This window comes from Salmo salar, chromosome ssa11, assembly GCF_905237065.1.
Source record: "Salmo salar chromosome ssa11, Ssal_v3.1, whole genome shotgun sequence".
Classification (NCBI taxonomy): Eukaryota; Metazoa; Chordata; class Actinopteri; order Salmoniformes; family Salmonidae; genus Salmo; species Salmo salar.
Window position 1 is genome coordinate 110,452,960 of NC_059452.1, and position 20,354 is coordinate 110,473,313.

At 42.1% G+C, this 20,354-nt stretch overlaps 1 protein-coding gene across 1 annotated transcript in view; it reads left to right on the forward strand.

Annotated features, from left to right (window-relative positions):
• LOC106592268 (dixin-A) overlaps window positions 1-20,354 on the forward strand; it is a 150,727-nt gene that overhangs the window by 78,109 nt on the left and 52,264 nt on the right. Inside the window, exons 9-10 of the mRNA XM_045688922.1 lie at window positions 1,247-1,300; window positions 15,975-16,025. Coding sequence (XP_045544878.1) covers window positions 1,247-1,300; window positions 15,975-16,025 — 105 coding nt within the window. The remainder of the gene's footprint in view (window positions 1-1,246; window positions 1,301-15,974; window positions 16,026-20,354) is intronic.

Genomic DNA, 20,354 nt, shown 5'->3' on the forward strand with positions numbered 1-20,354 from the left:
TTTACAGATGGGCTATGTACAGGTGCAGTGATCTGTGAGCTGCTCTGACAGCTGGTGCTTAAAGTTAGTGAGTGAGATATGAGTCTCCAGCTTCAGTGATTTTTGCAGTTCGTTCCAGTCATTGGCAGCAGAGAACTGGAAGGAAACGTGGCCAAAGGAGGTGTTGCTTTGGGGGTGAGCAGTGAGATATACCTGCTGAGGCGCGTGCTACGGGTGGGTGCTGCTATGGTGACCAGTGAGCTGAGATAAGGCGGGGCTTTACCTAGCAACGACTTGTAGATGACCTGGAGCCAGTGGGTTTGGCGAGGAATATGTAGCGAGGTCCAGCCAACGAGAGCATACAGGTCACAGTGGTGGGTAGTATATGGGGCTTTGGTGACAAAACGGATGGCACTGTGATAGACTGCATCCAGTTTGTTGAGTAGAGTGTTGGAGGCTATTTTGTAAATGACATCGTCGAGGATCGGTAGGATGGTCAGTTTTACGAGGGTATGTTTGGCAGCATGAGTGAAGGATGCTTTGTTGCGAAATAGGAAGCAGATTCTAGATTTTAATTATGGATTGGAGATGTTTGATGTGAGTCTGGAAGGAGAGTTTACAGTCTAACCAGACACCTAGGTATTTGTAGTTGTCCACATATTCTAAGTCAGAACCGTCCAGAGTAGTGATGCTAGTCGGGCGGGAGGGTGCGGGCAGCGATTGGTTGAAGAGCATGCATTTAGTTTTACTTGCATTTAAGAGCAGTTGGAGGCCACGGAAGGAGAGTTGTATGGCATTGAAGCTCGTCTGGAGGTTAGTTAAGACAGTGTCCAAAGAAGGGCCAGAAGTATACAGAATGTATCTCTCTCTCTCTCTCAACAACTGGTAACACCCAAACACAGCTCTCTCTCTAGGACAAATCTTTGTTCTCTGTGCAGATCATATTTCTCTTTCTCTGTGTGTGTGTATGTGTGTGTGTGTGTGTGTGTGTGTGTGTGTGTGTGTGTGTGTGAGAGAGAGAGAGACAGGTATCAATTTTCCCTCTGTATTCATCAACTTTCCGTATCCTATTTCTCACACACAGCCTCTCTCCCATTCTGCTCTCTATCCCTCCCCTTGCTCTCTCTATCCCTCCCCTCCCTCCTTCTCTCTATCCCTCCCCTCTCTCTCTCTATCCCTCCCCTCGCTCTCTCTATCCCTCCCCTCCCTCCTTCTCTCTATCCCTCCCCTCCCTCCTTCTCTCTATCCCTCCCCTCTCTCTCTCTAGGTAGTAATTCGTAGTCATCTAGATCAGAGTATGGAGGAGACTCGGGAGCTGAAGGTAAATACTGTTTTTCAGACTAACCGTTTTCCAGAACATTATCAACTGAATTAAGATGTAATGTTGACATACAGTGACTCATTTTGGCTCTGGTTGCTGTTGTTGTGGCTCTGGTTGCTGTTGTTGTGGCTCTGGTTGCTGTTGTTTTGGCTCTGGTTGCTGTTGTTTTGGCTCTGGTTGCTGTTGTTGTGGCTCTGGTTGCTGTTGTTGTGGCTCTGGTTGCTGTTGTTGTGGCTCTGGTTGCTGTTGTTGTGGCTCTGGTTGCTGTTGTTGTGGCTCTGGTTGCTGTTGTTGTGGCTCTGGTTGCTGTTGTTTTGGCTCTGGTTGCTGTTGTTTTGGCTCTGGTTGCTGTTGTTGTGGCTCTGGTTGCTGTTGTTGTGGCTCTGGTTGCTGTTGTTTTGGCTCTGGTTGCTGTTGTTTTGGCTCTGGTTGCTGTTGTTGTGGCTCTGGTTGCTGTTGTTTTGGCTCTGGTTGCTGTTGTTTTGGCTCTGGTTGCTGTTGTTTTGGCTCTGGTTGCTGTTGTTGTGGCTCTGGTTGCTGTTGTTTTGGCTCTGGTTGCTGTTGTTTTGGCTCTGGTTGCTGTTGTTTTGGCTCTGGTTGCTGTTGTTTTGGCTCTGGTTGCTGTTGTTGTGGCTCTGGTTGCTGTTGTTTTGGCTCTGGTTGCTGTTGTTTTGGCTCTGGTTGCTGTTGTTTTGGCTCTGGTTGCTGTTGTTTTGGCTCTGGTTGCTGTTGTTTTGGCTCTGGTTGCTGTTGTTTTGGCTCTGGTTGCTGTTGTTGTGGCTCTGGTTGCTGTTGTTTTGGCTCTGGTTGCTGTTGTTGTGGCTCTGGTTGCTGTTGTTGTGGCTCTGGTTGCTGTTGTTTTGGCTCTGGTTGCTGTTGTTGTGGCTCTGGTTGCTGTTGTTTTGGCTCTGGTTGCTGTTGTTGTGGCTCTGGTTGCTGTTGTTGTGGCTCTGGTTGCTGTTGTTTTGGCTCTGGTTGCTGTTGTTGTGGCTCTGGTTGCTGTTGTTGTGGCTCTGGTTGCTGTTGTTTTGGCTCTGGTTGCTGTTGTTTTGGCTCTGGTTGCTGTTGTTGTGGCTCTGGTTGCTGTTGTTGTGGCTCTGGTTGCTGTTGTTGTGGCTCTGGTTGCTGTTGTTTTGGCTCTGGTTGCTGTTGTTTTGGCTCTGGTTGCTGTTGTTTTGGCTCTGGTTGCTGTTGTTGTGGCTCTGGTTGCTGTTGTTGTGGCTCTGGTTGCTGTTGTTGTGGCTCTGTACTCCAACACTTTGGATTTGAAATGATACAGTGACTATGAGGTTAGTGCAGACTGTCAGCTTTAATAATGATGGTATTTTCATCCATATCGGATGAACCGTTTAGAAATGACAGCATTTGTATCTAGTCCCCCCATTTTAGGGGACCAAAAGTATTGGGACAAATTCACTTATGTGTTTTAAAGTAGTGAAAAGTGTAGTATTTGGTCCTATATTGCTAGCGCACAATGATTACATCACGCGTGAGACGACAAACTGATGCATTTGCTGTTTGTTTTGGTTGTGTTTCAGATCATTTAGTGCCCAATAGAAATGAATGGTAAATAATGTATTGTGTCATTATGGAGTCACTTTTATTGTAAATAAGAATAGAATATGTTTCTAAACACTTCTACATGAAACCTCTAGATATTATATTATATATATATATATATATATATAGTATTCCAAAACTGGGGTACGGAATGCCGTTGGGGGTATGCCAAATAAAAATGTGATTTACATTTAAAATAAAGAAATAAAATATTTTGTTTTAAAACAATTACTGCTTCGCATACAAGCCAGTGAATTCTATGCGTTACAGCTGGATGAGTCAACAGGCGTGGCCGGCCTGGCACAGCTCCTGGTATATGGATGATTTAACAGGCCTGGTACAGCTCCTGGTATATGGATGAGTTAACAGGCCTGGCACAGCTCCTGGTATATGGATGATTTAACATGCCTGGTACAGCTCCTGGTATATGGATGAGTTAACAGGCCTGGCACAGCTCCTGGTATATGGATGAGTTAACAGGCCTGGTACAGCTCCTGGTATATGGATGAGTTAACAGGCCTGGTACAGCTCCTGGTATATGGATGAGTTAACAGGCCTGGTACAGCTCCTGGTATATGGATGAGTTAACAGGCCTGGTACAGCTCCTGGTATATGGATGAGTTAACAGGCCTGGTACAGCTCCTGGTATATGGATGAGTTAACAGGCCTGGCACAGCTCCTGGTATATGGATGAGTTAACAGGCCTGGTACAGCTCCTGGTATATGGATGAGTTAACAGGCCTGGCACAGCTCCTGGTATATGGATGAGTTAACAGGCCTGGTACAGCTCCTGGTATATGGATGAGTTAACAGGCCTGGCACAGCTCCTGGTATATGGATGAGTTAACAGGCCTGGTACAGCTCCTGGTATATGGATGAGTTAACAGGCCTGGCACAGCTCCTGGTATATGGATGAGTTAACAGGCCTGGTACAGCTCCTGGTATATGGATGAGTTAACAGGCCTGGCACAGCTCCTGGTATATGGATGAGTTAACAGGCCTGGTACAGCTCCTGGTATATGTCCGTTACGTTTATGGGGGGTCAATTAAGGAAGACATCCTCTTCTGGAAACCAGGACGACAGGAGAGGATATTTTTAAAGTACTGGACAGCTTTGTGACATCAAATGTCCATTGGTGGTCAAGATGTGTTGGTATCTGTACTGATGGAGCAAAAGCCATGACACGGAGACATAGTGGAGTGGTAACGCGCCTGCAAGCAGTTACTCCCGACGCCACTTGGGTACACTGCAGCATCCACCGAGAGGCTCTCGCTGCCAAGGGAATGCCTGACAGCTTGAAAGACGTTTTGGACACTACAGTGAAAATGGTTGCTTTGTTAAAGCAAAAGGCCCCTGAACTCTCGTGTATTTTCTGCATTATGCAACGATATGGGCAGCGACCATGTAACGCTTTTTACAACATACAGGAAGTGTAAGGATGGTGTCGTAATTTCAATCACTGAATCAGGTAGAATATGAACTGAATATGAGTCAGGTAGAATATGAACTGAATATGAGTCAGGTAGAATATGAACTGAATATGAGTCAGGTAGAATATGAACTGAATATGAGTCAGGTAGAATAGGAACTGAATATGAGTCAGGTAGAATAGGAACTGAATATGAGTCAGGTAGAATATGAACTGAATATGAGTCAGGTAGAATATGAACTGAATATGAATCAAGTACAATATGAACTGAATATGAATCAGGTAGAATAGGAACTGAATATGAGTCAGGTAGAATATGAACTGAATATGAATCAGGTAGAATATGAACTGAATATGAATCAGGTACAATATGAACTGAATATGCTTGTCAACAACAGCCAGTGTTGTTTTGTATTTACCTGATTGGCAATTGTGTTTGTGATAGAGCTGTGATCTTGATCACAATTGATCATTTCCAATTGAATTAACTAAATGTGGCCAATAATAATTGCATGAAAATACTAAAGCAATTAAAGGATTAGGTTACAACAGCTATAAACTCAAGTTATTTATACACTGCTCAAAAAAATAAAGGGAACACTTAAACAACACATCCTAGATCTGAATGAAAGAAATAATCTTATTAAATACTTTTTTCTTTACATTGTTGAATGTGCTGACAACAAAATCACACAAAAATAATCAATGGAAATCCAATTTATCAACCCATGGAGGTCTGGATTTGGAGTCACACTCAAAATTAAAGTGGAAAACCACACTACAGGCTGATCCAACTTTGATGTAATGTCCTTAAAACAAGTCAAAATGAGGCTCAGTAGAGTGTGTGTCCTCCACGTGCCTGTATGACCTCCCTACAACGCCTGGGCATGCTCCTGATGAGGTGGCGGATGGTCTCCTGAGGGATCTCCTCCCAGACCTGGACTAAAGCATCCGCCAATTCCTGGACAGTCTGTGGTGCAACGTGGCGTTGGTGGATGGAGGGAGACATGATGTCCCAGATGTGCTCAATTGGATTCAGGTCTGGGGAACGGGCGGGCCAGTCCATAGCATCAATGCCTTCCTCTTGCAGGAACTGCTGACACACTCCAGCCACATGAGGTCTAGCATTGTCTTGCATTAGGAGGAACCCAGGGCCAACTGCACCAGCATATGGTCTCACAAGGGGTCTGAGGATCTCATCTCGGTACCTAATGGCAGTCAGGCTACCTCTGGCGAGCACATGGAGGGCTGTGCGGCCCCCCAAAGAAATGCCACCCCACCCCATGACTGACCCACCGCCAAACCGGTCATGCTGGAGGATGTTGCAGGCAGCAGAACATTCTCCACGGCGTCTCCAGACTCTGTCACGTCTGTCACATGTGCTCATTGTGAACCTGCTTCATCTGTGAAGAGCACAGGGCGCCAGTGGCGAATTTGCCAATCTTGGTGTTCTCTGGAAATCTTGGTGTTCTGACCGTTTGAGCAGACACATGCACATTTGTGGCCTGCTGGAGGTCATTTTGCAGGGCTCTGGCAGTGCTTCTCCTGCTCCTCCTTGCACAAAGGCGGAGGTAGCGGTCCTGCTGCTGGGTTGTTGCCCTCCTAAGGCCTCCTCCACGTCTCCTGATGTACTGGCCTGTCTCCTGGTAGCGCCTCCATGCTCTGGACACTACGCTGACAGACACAGCAAACCTTCTTGCCACAGCTCGCATTGATGTGCCATCCTGGATGAGCTGCACTACCTGAGCCACTTGTGTGGGTTGTAGACTCCGTCTCATGCTACCACTAGAGTGAAAGCACCGCCAGCATTCAAAAGTGACCAAAACATCAGCCAGGAAGCATAGGAACTGTGAAGTGGTCTGTGGTCCCCACCTGCAGAACCACTCCTTTATTGGGGGTGTCTTGCTAATTGCCTATAATTTCCACCTGTTGTCTATTCCATTTGCACAACAGCATGTGAAATTTATTGTCAATCAGTGTTGCTTCCTAAGTGGACAGTTTGATTTCACAGAAGTATAATTGACTTGGAGTTACATTGTGTTGTTTAAGTGTTCCCTTTATTTTTTTGAGCAGTGTATATTCATTTACCAGCTCCAGAAGTGGAACAAATTGATTTGCAATGACTCCAGTGATCTCACCATTTAACAAATTGATTTGCAATGACTCCAGTGATCTCACCATTTAACATATTGATTGTATCAACTGGTAGGTTACAACAGCCTACAATGGCATAGAAATGAATACATGGCCAACATATGTACCATTATCATTCTACATGATGTTAGTTTGATAGGAGACGTTATCATTATACACATTTGATGTTAGTTTGATAGTAGTCCGGCTGTAAATTACGTTTAGCTTATAAAGGCTTCATAAAGCCTTCATAAGCACTACATAAATGCGTCAAAGCATCTATAACCATATGTCACGCTTTACTAAGGGCTCTTAAATGTATCATAACTGTGTGACATAATCACCAATGTCAAATGTGACATAACCAACTATGTCGAATATGACAAACATGCTTTATAGAGGGTGTTTTTCTGCAGGATGACATGCTTTAAGAGAATTCATGTTAGTCCCATTACACCAGTCAACATTACCTACATTACACCAGTCAGCATTACCTACATTACACCAGTCAACATTACATTACACCAGTCAACATTACCTACATTACACCAGTCAACATTACCTACATTACACCAGTCAGCATTACCTACATTACACCAGTGAACATGACATTACACCAGTCAACATTACCTACATTACACCAGACAGCATTACCTACATTACACCAGTCAACATTACATTACACCAGTCAACATTACCTACATTACACCAGTCAACATTACCTACATTACACCAGTCAACATTACCTACATTACACCAGTCAACATTACCTACATTACACCAGTCAACATTACCTACATTACACCAGTCAACATGACCTACATTACACCAGTCAGCATTACCTACATTACACCAGTCAACATTACCTACATTACACCAGTCAGCATTACATTACACCAGTCAACATTACCTACATTACACCAGTCAACATTACCTACATTACACCAGTCAACATTACATTACACCAGTCAACATGACCTACATTACACCAGTCAGCATTACCTACATTACACCAGTCAACATTCTCTACATTACACCAGTCAACATTACATTACACCAGTCAACATTACCTACATTACACCAGTCAACATGACCTACATTACACCAGTCAACATTACCTACATTACACCAGTCAACATTACCTACATTACACCAGTCAGCATTACCTACATTACACCAGTCAGCATTACATTACACCAGTCAACATTACCTACATTACACCAGTCAACATTACCTACATTACACCAGTCAACATTACCTACATTACACCAGTCAACATTACATTACACCAGTCAACATGACCTACATTACACCAGTCAGCATTACCTACATTACACCAGTCAACATTCTCTACATTACACCAGTCAACATTACATTACACCAGTCAACATTACCTACATTACACCAGTCAACATGACCTACATTACACCAGTCAACATTACCTACATTACACCAGTCAACATTACCTACATTACACCAGTCAGCATTACCTACATTACACCAGTCAACATTACCTACATTACACCAGTCAACATTACCTCCATTACACCAGTCAACATTACCTACATTACACCAGTCAACATTACCTACATTACACCAGTCAACATTACATTACACCAGTCAACATTACCTACATTACACCAGTCAACATTACATTACACCAGTCAGCATTACCTGCATTACACCAGTCAACATTACTTACATTACACCAGTCAACATTACCTGCATTACACCAGTCAACATTACCTACATTACACCAGTCAACATTACCTACATTACACCAGTTAACATTACATTACACCAGTCAACATTACCTACATTACACCAGTCAACATTACCTACATTACACCAGTCAACATTACATTACACCAGTCAACATTACCTACATTACACCAGTCAACATTACCTGCATTACACCAGTCAACATTACCTACATTACACCAGTCAGCATTACCTACATTACACCAGCCAACATTACCTACATTACACCAGCCAACATTACCTACATTACACCAGTCAACATTACCTACATTACACCAGTCAACATTACCTACATTACACCAGTCAACATTACCTACATTACACCAGTCAACATTACCTACATTACACCAGTCAACATTACATTACACCAGTCAGCATTACCTGCATTACACCAGTCAACATTACTTACATTTCACCAGTCAACATTACCTGCATTACACCAGTCAACATTACCTACATTACACCAGTCAACATTACCTACATTACACCAGTCAACATTACCTACATTACACCAGTCAACATTACATTACACCAGTCAGCATTACCTGCATTACACCAGTCAACATTACTTACATTTCACCAGTCAACATTACCTGCATTACACCAGTCAACATTACCTACATTACACCAGTCAACATTACCTGCATTACACCAGTCAACATTACCTACATTACACCAGTCAGCATTACCTACATTACACCAGTCAACATTACCTACATTACACCAGTCAACATTACATTACACCAGTCAACATTACCTACATTACACCAGTCAACATTACATTACACCAGTCAACATTACATTACACCAGTCAACATTACCTACATTACACCAGTCAACATTACCTACATTACACCAGTCAGCATTACCTACATTACACCAGTCAACATTACCTACATTACACCAGTCAACATTACATTACACCAGTCAACATTACATTACACCAGTCAACATTACCTACATTACACCAGTCAACATTACCTACATTACACCAGTCAACATTACCTACATTACACCAGTCAACATGACCTACATTACACCAGTCAACATTACATTACACCAGTCAGCATTACCTGCATTACACCAGTCAACATTACCTACATTACACCAGTCAACATTACCTACATTACACCAGTCAACATTACCTGCATTACACCAGTCAGCATTACATTACACCAGTCAACATTACCTACATTACACCAGTCAACATTACATTACACCAGTCAACATTACATTACACCAGTCAACATTACATTACACCAGTCAACATTACCTACATTACACCAGTCAACATTACCTACATTACACCAGTCAACATTACATTACACCAGTCAACATTACCTACATTACACCAGTCAACATTACATTACACCAGTCAGCATTACCTGCATTACACCAGTCAACATTACTTACATTACACCAGTCAACATTACCTGCATTACACCAGTCAACATTACCTACATTACACCAGTCAACATTACCTACATTACACCAGTCAACATTACATTACACCAGTCAACATTACATTACACCAGTCAACATTACATTACACCAGTCAACATTACCTACATTACACCAGTCAACATTACATTACACCAGTCAACATTACATTACACCAGTCAACATTACCTACATTACACCAGTCAACATTACCTACATTACACCAGTCAACATTACCTGCATTACACCAGTCAACATTACCTACATTACACCAGTCAGCATTACCTACATTACACCAGTCAACATTACCTACATTACACCAGTCAACATTACCTACATTACACCAGTCAACATTACCTACATTACACCAGTCAACATTACCTACATTACACCAGTCAACATTACATTACACCAGTCAACATTACATTACACCAGTCAACATTACCTACATTACACCAGTCAACATTACCTGCATTACACCAGTCAACATTACCTGCATTACACCAGTCAACATTACCTGCATTACACCAGTCAGCATTACCTACATTACACCAGTCAACATTACATTACACCAGTCAACATTACCTACATTACACCAGTCAGCATTACCTACATTACACCAGTCAGCATTACCTACATTACACCAGTCAGCATTACATTACACCAGTCAGCATGACCTACATTACACCAGTCAGCATTACCTAGATTACACCAGTCAACATTACATTACACCAGTCAACATTACCTACATTACACCAGTCAGCATTACCTACATTACACCAGTCAACATTACATTACACCAGTCAACATTACCTACATTACACCAGTCAACATTACCTACATTACACCAGTCAACATTACCTACATTACACCAGTCAACATTACATTACACCAGTCAACATTACCTACATTACACCAGTCAACATTACATTACACCAGTCAGCATTACCTGCATTACACCAGTCAACATTACTTACATTACACCAGTCAACATTACCTGCATTACACCAGTCAACATTACCTACATTACACCAGTCAACATTACCTGCATTACACCAGTCAACATTACCTACATTACACCAGTCAGCATTACCTACATTACACCAGCCAACATTACCTACATTACACCAGTCAACATTACATTACACCAGTCAACATTACCTACATTACACCAGTCAACATTACATTACACCAGTCAACATTACCTACATTACACCAGTCAACATTACCTGCATTACACCAGTCAACATTACCTGCATTACACCGGTCAACATTACCTGCATTACACCAGTCAGCATTACCTACATTACACCAGTCAACATTACCTACATTACACCAGTCAACATTACATTACACCAGCCAACATTACCTACATTACACCAGTCAACATTACCTACATTACACCAGTCAACATTACCTACATTACACCAGTCAACATGACCTACATTACACCAGTCAACATTACATTACACCAGTCAGCATTACCTGCATTACACCAGTCAACATTACCTACATTACACCAGTCAACATTACCTACATTACACCAGTCAACATTACCTACATTACACCAGTCAACATTACCTACATTACACCAGTCAACATTACCTACATTACACCAGTCAGCATTACCTACATTACACCAGTCAACATGACCTACATTACACCAGTCAGCATTACCTACATTACACCAGTCAGCATTACATTACACCAGTCAGCATTACCTACATTACACCAGTCAACATTACCTACATTACACCAGTCAGCATTACCTACATTACACCAGTCAACATTACCTACATTACACCACATTTCGACAGCTCCCAACATAAAGAAATTGAAAGTGGCTTTCTTCTGAAATCAAGTTACATTAATTGCCTTAATTTTTTATTTTTTTTTACTCCCTGTATATAGCCATGTTATTACCTGGTACTTCCTGTATATAGCCATGTTACTACCTGGTACTTCCTGTATATAGCCATGTTATTACCTGGTACTCCCTGTATATAGCCGTGTTATTACCTGGTACATCATGTATATAGCCATGTTATTACCTGGTACATCATGTATATAGCCATGTTATTACCTGGTACTCCCTGTATATAGCTATGTTACTACCTGGTACTCCCTGTATATAGCCATGTTATTACCTGGTACTCCCTGTATATAGCCATGTTATTACCTGGTACTCCCTGTATATAGCCATGTTATTACCTGGTACTCCCTGTATATAGCCATGTTATTACCTGGTACATCATGTATATAGCCATGTTATTACCTGGTACATCATGTATATAGCCATGTTATTACCTGGTACATCCTGTATATAGCCATGTTATTACCTGGTACATCATGTATATAGCCATGTTATTACCTGGTACTCCCTGTATATAGCCATGTTATTACCTGGTACTCCCTGTATATAGCCATGTTATTACCTGGTACTTCCTGTATATAGCCATGTTATTACCTGGTACTTCCTGTATATAGCCATGTTATTACCTGGTACTCCCTGTATATAGCCATGTTATTACCTGGTACATCATGTATATAGCCATGTTATTACCTGGTACTCCCTGTATATAGCCATGTTATTACCTGGTACTCCCTGTATATAGCCATGTTATTACCTGGTACTCCCTGTATATAGCCGTGTTATTACCTGGTACATCATGTATATAGCCATGTTATTACCTGGTACTCCCTGTATATAGCCATGTTATTACCTGGTACTCCCTGTATATAGCCATGTTATTACCTGGTACTCCCTGTATATAGCCATGTTATTACCTGGTACTCCCTGTATATAGCCATGTCATTACCTGGTACTCCCTGTATATAGCCATGTTATTACCTGGTACTCCCTGTATATAGCCATGTTATTACCTGGTACTCCCTGTATATAGCCATGTTATTACCTGGTACTTCCTGTATATAGCCGTGTTATTACCTGGTACATCATGTATATAGCCATGTTATTACCTGGTACATCATGTATATAGCCATGTTATTACCTGGTACTCCCTGTATATAGCCATGTTACTACCTGGTACTCCCTGTATATAGCCATGTTATTACCTGGTACTCCCTGTATATAGCCATGTTATTACCTGGTACTCCCTGTATATAGCCATGTTATTACCTGGTACATCATGTATATAGCCATGTTATTACCTGGTACTCCCTGTATATAGCCATGTTATTATCCATGTTATCGTTACTCATTGTGTATTATGTTACTATTTTTCTGTTATTATGTCAGTTAGTCTACACCTGTTGTTTACCAAGCATTTCACTGGTAGTCTCCACCTGTTGTTTACCAAGCATGTCCCTGGTAGTCTCCACCTGTTGTTTACCAAGCATTTCACTGGTAGTCTCCACCTGTTGTTTACCAAGCATTTCCCTGGTAGTCTCCACCTGTTGTTTACCAAGCATTTCACTGGTAGTCTCCACCTGTTGTTTACCAAGCATTTCCCTGTTAGTCTCCACCTGTTGTTTACCAAGCATGTCCCTGGTAGTCTCCACCTGTTGTTTACCAAGCATGTCCCTGGTAGTCTACACCTGTTGTTTACCAAGCATTTCCCTGGTAGTCTCCACCTGTTGTTTACCAAGCATGTGACAAATACATTTGATTTGATTTGTTGGGATTGGCATGCAGGGTGAGAGGTCCGAGGGTGGCTTCTAACCATTGTTTTGGATTCCTTATGTCTTACTTATTGGTAGGAATAACTTTGGTCCAAATCGGATGTTGGGTACTATATTTATTGAAAATTATTATTAAATTGGCCAATTTGGGTGAAATCAATTTTCCTAATTTATCTGAGATGAAGTTACATTTGAACAATATAATGATTCAGGAATGTAACTACAGAACCAATCTGAGATGGTGGGTGTCATGATGTGGAACAACTCCATTGTGGTTTATTTTACTTCACCTTTATTTAACCAGGTATTTATATATATATATATATAACCCTTTATTTAACCAAGTATTTATATATTATATATATAACCCTTTATTTAACCAGGTATTTATATATTATATATATAACCCTTTATTTAACCAGGTATTTATATATCATATATATAACCCTTTATTTAACCAGGTATTTATATATTATATATATAACTCTTTTATTTAACCAGGGATTTACATATTATATATACAACCCTTTATTTAGCCAGGTAGGCTAGTTGAGAACAAGTTCTCATTTACAACTGCGACCTGGCCAAGATAAAGCAAAGCATTGCAACACAAACAACAACACAGAGTTACAAATGGAATAAACAAACATACAGTCAATAATTCAATAGAAAAGGTCTATCTATATACAGTGTGTGCAAATGAGGTAGGATAAGGGAGGTAAGGCATTAAATAGGCCATAGTGACGAAATAATTACAATATAGCAATTAAACACTGGAATGATAGATGTGCAGAAGATGAGTGTGCAAGTAGAGATACTGGGGTGCAAAGAAGTAAAATAAATAACAGTATGGGAGAACTGGAAGGAAAGGTGGCCAAAGGAGGTGTTGGCTTTGGGGATGACCAGTGAGATATACCTGCTGGAGCGCGTGCTACGGGTGGGTGCTGCTATGGTGACCAGTGAGCTGAGATAAGGCTGGGCTTTACCTAGCAAAGACTTATAGATGACCTGGAGCCAGTGGGTTTGGCGACGAGAGTGAAGCTAGGGCCAGCTAACGAGAGCATACAGGTCACAGTGGTGGGTAGTATATGGGGCTTTGGTGACAAAACGGATGGCACTGTGATAGACTGGATCCAATTTGTTGAGTAGAGTGTTGGAGGCTATTTTGTAAATGACATCGCCGAAGTCGAGGATCGGTAGGATGGTCAGTTTTACGAGGGTATGTTTGGCAGCATGAGTGAATGAGGCTTTGTTGCGAAATAGGAAGCCGATTCTAGATTTAATTTTGGATTGGAGATGCTTAATGTGAGTCTGGAAGGAGAGTTTACAGTCTAACCAGACACCTAGGTATTTGTAGTTGTCCAAATGTTCTAAGTCAGAACCGTCCAGAGTAGTGATGCTAGTCAGGCGGGCAGGTGTGGGCAGCGATTGGTTGAAGAGCATGCATTTAGTTTTACCAGCATTTAAGAGCAGTTGGAGGCCACGGAAGGAGTGTTGTATGGCATTGAAGCTCGTCTGGAGGTTAGTTAACACAGTGTCCAAAGAAGGGCCAGAAGTATACAAAATGGTGTCGTCTGCGTAGAGGTGGATCAGAGAATCACCAACAGCAAGAGCGACATCATTGATGTATACAGAGAAAAGAGTCAACCCGAGAATTGAACCCATGGCACCCCCATAGAGACTGCCAGAGGTCCGGACAACAGGCCCTCCGATTTGACACACTGAACTCTTGTCTGAGAAGTAGTTGTTGAACCAGGCGAGGCAGTCATTTGAGAAACCAAGGCTATTGAGTCTGCCGATAAGAATGCGGTGATTGACAGAGTCGAAAGCCTTGGCCAGGTTGATGAATACGGCTGCACAGTACTGTCTCTTATCGATGGCGGTTATGATATCGTTTAGGACCTTGAGCATAGCTGAGGTGCACCCATGACCAGCTCGGAGACCAGATTGCATAGCAGAGAAGGTACGGTGGGATTCGAAATGGTCGGTGATCTGTTTGTTAACTTGGCTTTCGAAGACCTTAGAAAGGTAGGGCAGGATGGATATAGGTCTGTAACAGTTTGGGTCTAGAGTGTCTCCCCCTTTGAAGAGGGGGATGACCGCGGCAGCTTTCCAATCTTTAGGAATCTCAGCTGATATGAAAGAGAGGTTGAACAGATTAGTAATAGGGGTTGCAACAATGGCGGCGGATAATGTTTGAAAGAGAGGGTCCAGATTGTCTAGCCCGGCTGATTTGTAGGGGTCCAGATTTTGCAGCTCTTTCAGAACATCAGCTATCTGGATTTGGGAGAAGGAGAAATGGGGGAGGCTTGGGCAAGTTGCTGTGGGGGGTGCAGGGCTGTTGACCGGGGTAGGGGTAGCCAGGTGGAAAGCATGGCCAGCCATAGAGTAATGCTGTCTTATACCCACCCCATAAAAGCTTGCACTTGTCTTTTTCTACTAGCACTGACTTTGATAAATAGTTTGAGGAAAATTGTATTTACTATGGTTGTGATATGTGGTTGTCCCACCTAGCTATCTGAAGATGAATGGACTGACTCTGACTGGTCCACCTAGCTATCTGGAGATGAATGTACTGACTATGACTGGTCCACCTAGCTATCTGGAGATGAATGTACTGACTATGACCGGTCCACCTAGCTAACTGGAGATGAATGAACTGACTGGAAGTTAAATTACTAAGATGTGTGATGGTTGTGTTGTTACAGAGAGAGCTGTTGCGATGTAAACAGGAAGTACGGAACCTGCGTGGAGTCAAGGTGAGTCTAACACACACACAGCTTACCAATATTCAAACCTTGACTGGAGGTTACCATGAAATTCTGGGCAAAAAGGCAAACTCATTTATTGAATCAGATGACTCGTTCATCACAAAACCTACTGATATTGCCAATTACTTTAATGATTTTTTCATTGGCAAGATTAGCAAATTTAGGGATGACATGCTAGCAACAAACGCTGACACTACACATCCAAGTATAACTGATCAAATTATGAAAGACAAGAATTGTAATTTTGAATTCCGTAAAGTGAGTGTGGAAGTAGTGAACAAATGATTGTCTATCAACAATGACAAGCCACCGAAGTCTGACAACTTGGATGGAAAATTACTGAGAATTATAGCAGATGATATTGCCACTCATATTTTCCGTATCTTTAATCTAAGCCTACTAGAAAGTGTGTTCCCTCAGGCCTGGAGGGAAGCTAAAGTCATTCCGCTACCCAAGAATAGTAAAGCCCTCTTTACTGGCTCAAACAGCCGACCAATCAGCCTGTTACCAACTTTTAGTAAACTTCTGGAAAAAATGGTGTTTGACCAGATACAATGCTATTTTACTGTAAACACAGCACTTACACAAATTACTGATGATTGGCTGAGAGAAATTGATGATAAACAGATTGTCGGAGCTGTTTTGTTAGACTTCAGTGCGGCTTTTGACATTATTGATCATAGTCTGCTGCTGGAAAAACGGTTGTGTTATGGCTTTACAGCCTCTGCTATATTGTGGATAAAGAGTTACACAGAAGGTGTTCTTTAATGGGAGCCTCCCCAACATAATCCAGGTAGAATCAGGAATTCCCCAGGGCAGCTGTCTAGGCCCCTTAGTCTTTTCAATCTTTACTAATGACATGTCACTGGCTTTGAGTAAGTTTGTCTATGTAATCCGATGACTCAACACTTTACATGTCAGCTACTACAGAGAGTGAAATCACTGCATCACTTAACAAAGAGCTGCAGTTAGTTTCAGAATGGGTTGCAAGGAATAAGTTTACTAAAAGCCTTGTATTTGGGACAAATCATTCACTGAACCCTAAACCTCAACTAAATCTTGTAATAAATAATGTGGAAATTGAGCAAATTGAAGTGACTAAACTGCTTGGAGTAATCCTAGATTGTAAACTGTCATGGTCAAAACATATTGATGCAGTAGTAGCTAAGATGGTGAGAAGTCTGTCCATAATAAAGCGCTGCTCTACCTTCTTAACAACACTATCAACAAGGCAGGTCCTACAGGCCCTAGTTTTGTTGCACCTTGACTACTGTTCAGTCGTGTGGTCAGGTGCCACAAAGAGGGACCTTGGAAAATTACAATTGTCTCAGAACAGGGCAGCACGGCTGGCCCTTGGATGGACACAGAGAGCTAATATTAATAATATGCATGTCAATCTCTCCTGGCTGAAAGTAGAGGAGAGATTGACTTCATCACTACTTGTTTTTGTAATAAGTATTGACATGCTGAATGCACCGAGGTGTCTGTTTAAACAGCTCGGACACCCATGCATAACATAAACCCACAAGACATGTCACCAATCCCCAAGTCCAGAACAGACTATGGGAGGCGCACAGTACTACATAGAGCCATGACTACATGGAACTCTATTCCACATCAGGTAACTGATGCAGCAGTAGAATCAGATTTTAAAAACCAGATAAACAATACAGTTTATGGAACAGCGGGGGCTGTGAAGAGACACAAACAGACCTTATACACATGATAAGACATGCACTCTACACACACGTAAATATGGGATATATTAGTGGCCTGAGGGAACACACTAAATGTATTGGGTAAAGTGTTATGAAATGTAATATTTTAAATTGTATATAACTTCCTTAGTGGAACAAGCGAGATGGCGCTGGCAGACATGGCAGCTCTGCTTCTAACCGAATCCACTAATTTGAAGCGGTGTCCACATACTTTTGGCGTAGTAGTGTATATACAGTACCAGTCAAAAGTTTGGACACATCTACTCATTCAAGGGTTTTTCTATATTTTTACTATTTTCTACATTTTTATTTTTTATTTAACCTTTATTTATACAGGTTTTTCTCATTGAGATAACATCTCTTTTCCAAGAGAGACCTGGTCCAATAGCAGCAAGGGGGACAACGTTTTAGACAAAACAACTTACAAACACAACATTAAACAAAACTATAAACACACATACAGTACAACAATTACATATTACGTTAAAAACACAAAAGTCTTGACTAAAAAACAGCTGTCCTAAAAACAATTACACTCTTCTACGGGGGGCCAGTACAAAAATAAAAAATGCAATGTATTCACTACTGTAAGTCGCTCTGGATAAGAGCGTCTGCTAAATGACTAAAATGTAAATGTAAAAATATATACATCAATCCAGTGTTTAAACTCCACCAACGAAACTAGATCAACATTTTTTTTAATGTTCAGGAGAGAATTCCAGGACCACGGAGCTGAGTAACTAAAACTATTTCTACCATGACCTGTTCTAATTTTTGGTACTGTTAGAAGCAAATCAGAATGGGACTGTAATTGATATTTATTTACCGACCTGACAAAAAAATAACAGAGATAAAATGGCATTTTACCCAATATGGCCTTATAAATCAGTATATACCAGTGTTTAAGCCTACGCAAGGTCAATGACGACCAGCCAACAGCACTGTAGAGATCACAATGATGTGTTTGATTGGTAATGAACCTGAGGGCTGCATGATACACTGAATCAAGTGCTCTCAGGGTAGTGGCTGAGGCCTGCATATATATATATATATATATATATATATATATATATATATATATATATATATATATATATATATATATTATATAACATCACTAAAATCTAAAACCGACAGTAATGTACATTGTACCAGCTCCTTCCTGGCCTCCAGAGAAAAATAAGCCTTATGCCGGTAATAAAAACCCATTTTCAGCTTAAGCTTCCTTATCAAGTTCTCTACATGCACAGTGAAGCTCAGCTTATCATCAACCCACACACCCAAATATTTATACACTTTAACTTGCTCTATATTATGTCCAGCCAATGTAGCAATGACATGATTACTAACATGCCTGGTATTTGAAAATACCATGCATTTTGTTTTACCCGAATTTAGAACCAGCTTTAAAATCATACAGATTCTGTTGTATGATGTTAAATGCTCTTTGGGCATTTTCAAAGGATAAAGATAGCATTTTACATTTTACATTTTAGTCATTTAGCAGACGCTCTTATCCAGAGCGACTTACAAATTGGTGCATTCACCTATAATATCCAGTGGAACAACCACTTTACAATAGTGCATCTAAATCTTTTAAGGGGGGGTTAGAAGGATTACCTTATCCTAACCCAGGTATTCCTTGAAGAGGTGGGGTTTCAGGTGTCTCCGGAAGGTGGTGATTGACTCCGCTGTCCTGGCGTCGTGAGGGAGCTTGTTCCACCATTGGGGTGCCAGAGCAGCGAACAGTTTTGACTGGGCTGAGCGGGAACTGTGCTTCCTCAGAGGTAGGGAGGCGAGCCTGGTGTAGGGCCTGATCAGAGCCTGAAGGTACGGAGGTGCCGTTCCCCTCACAGCTCCGTAGGCAAGCACCATGGTCTTGTAGCGGATGCGAGCTTCGACTGGAAGCCAGTGGAGAGAGCGGAGGAGCGGGGTGACGTGAGAGAACTTGGGAAGGTTGAACACCAGACGGGCTGCGGCGTTCTGGATGAGTTGTAGGGGTTTAATGGCACAGGCAGGGAGCCCAGCCAACAGCGAGTTGCAGTAATCCAGACGGGAGATGACAAGTGCCTGGATTAGGACCTGCGCCGCTTCCTGTGTGAGGCAGGGTCGTACTCTGCGAATGTTGTAGAGCATGAACCTACAGGATCGGGTCACCGCCTTGATGTTGGTGGAGAACGACAGGGTGTTGTCCAGGGTCACGCCAAGGCTCTTAGCACTCTGGGAGGAGGACACAAGGGAGTTGTCAACCGTGATGGCGAGATCATGGAACGGGCAGTCCTTCCCCGGGAGGAAGAGCAGCTCCGTCTTGCCGAGGTTCAGCTTGAGGTGGTGATCCGTCATCCACACTGATATGTCTGCCAGACATGCAGAGATGCGATTCGCCACCTGGTTGTCAGAAGGGGGGAAAGGAGAAGATTAATTGTGTGTCATCTGCATAGCAATGATATGAGAGACCATGTGAGGATATGACAGAGCCAAGTGACTTGGTGTATAGCGAGAATAGGAGTGGGCCAAGAACAGAGCCCTGGGGGACACCAGTGGTGAGAGCACGTGGTGCGGAGACAGATTCTCGCCACGCCACCTGGTAGGAGCGACC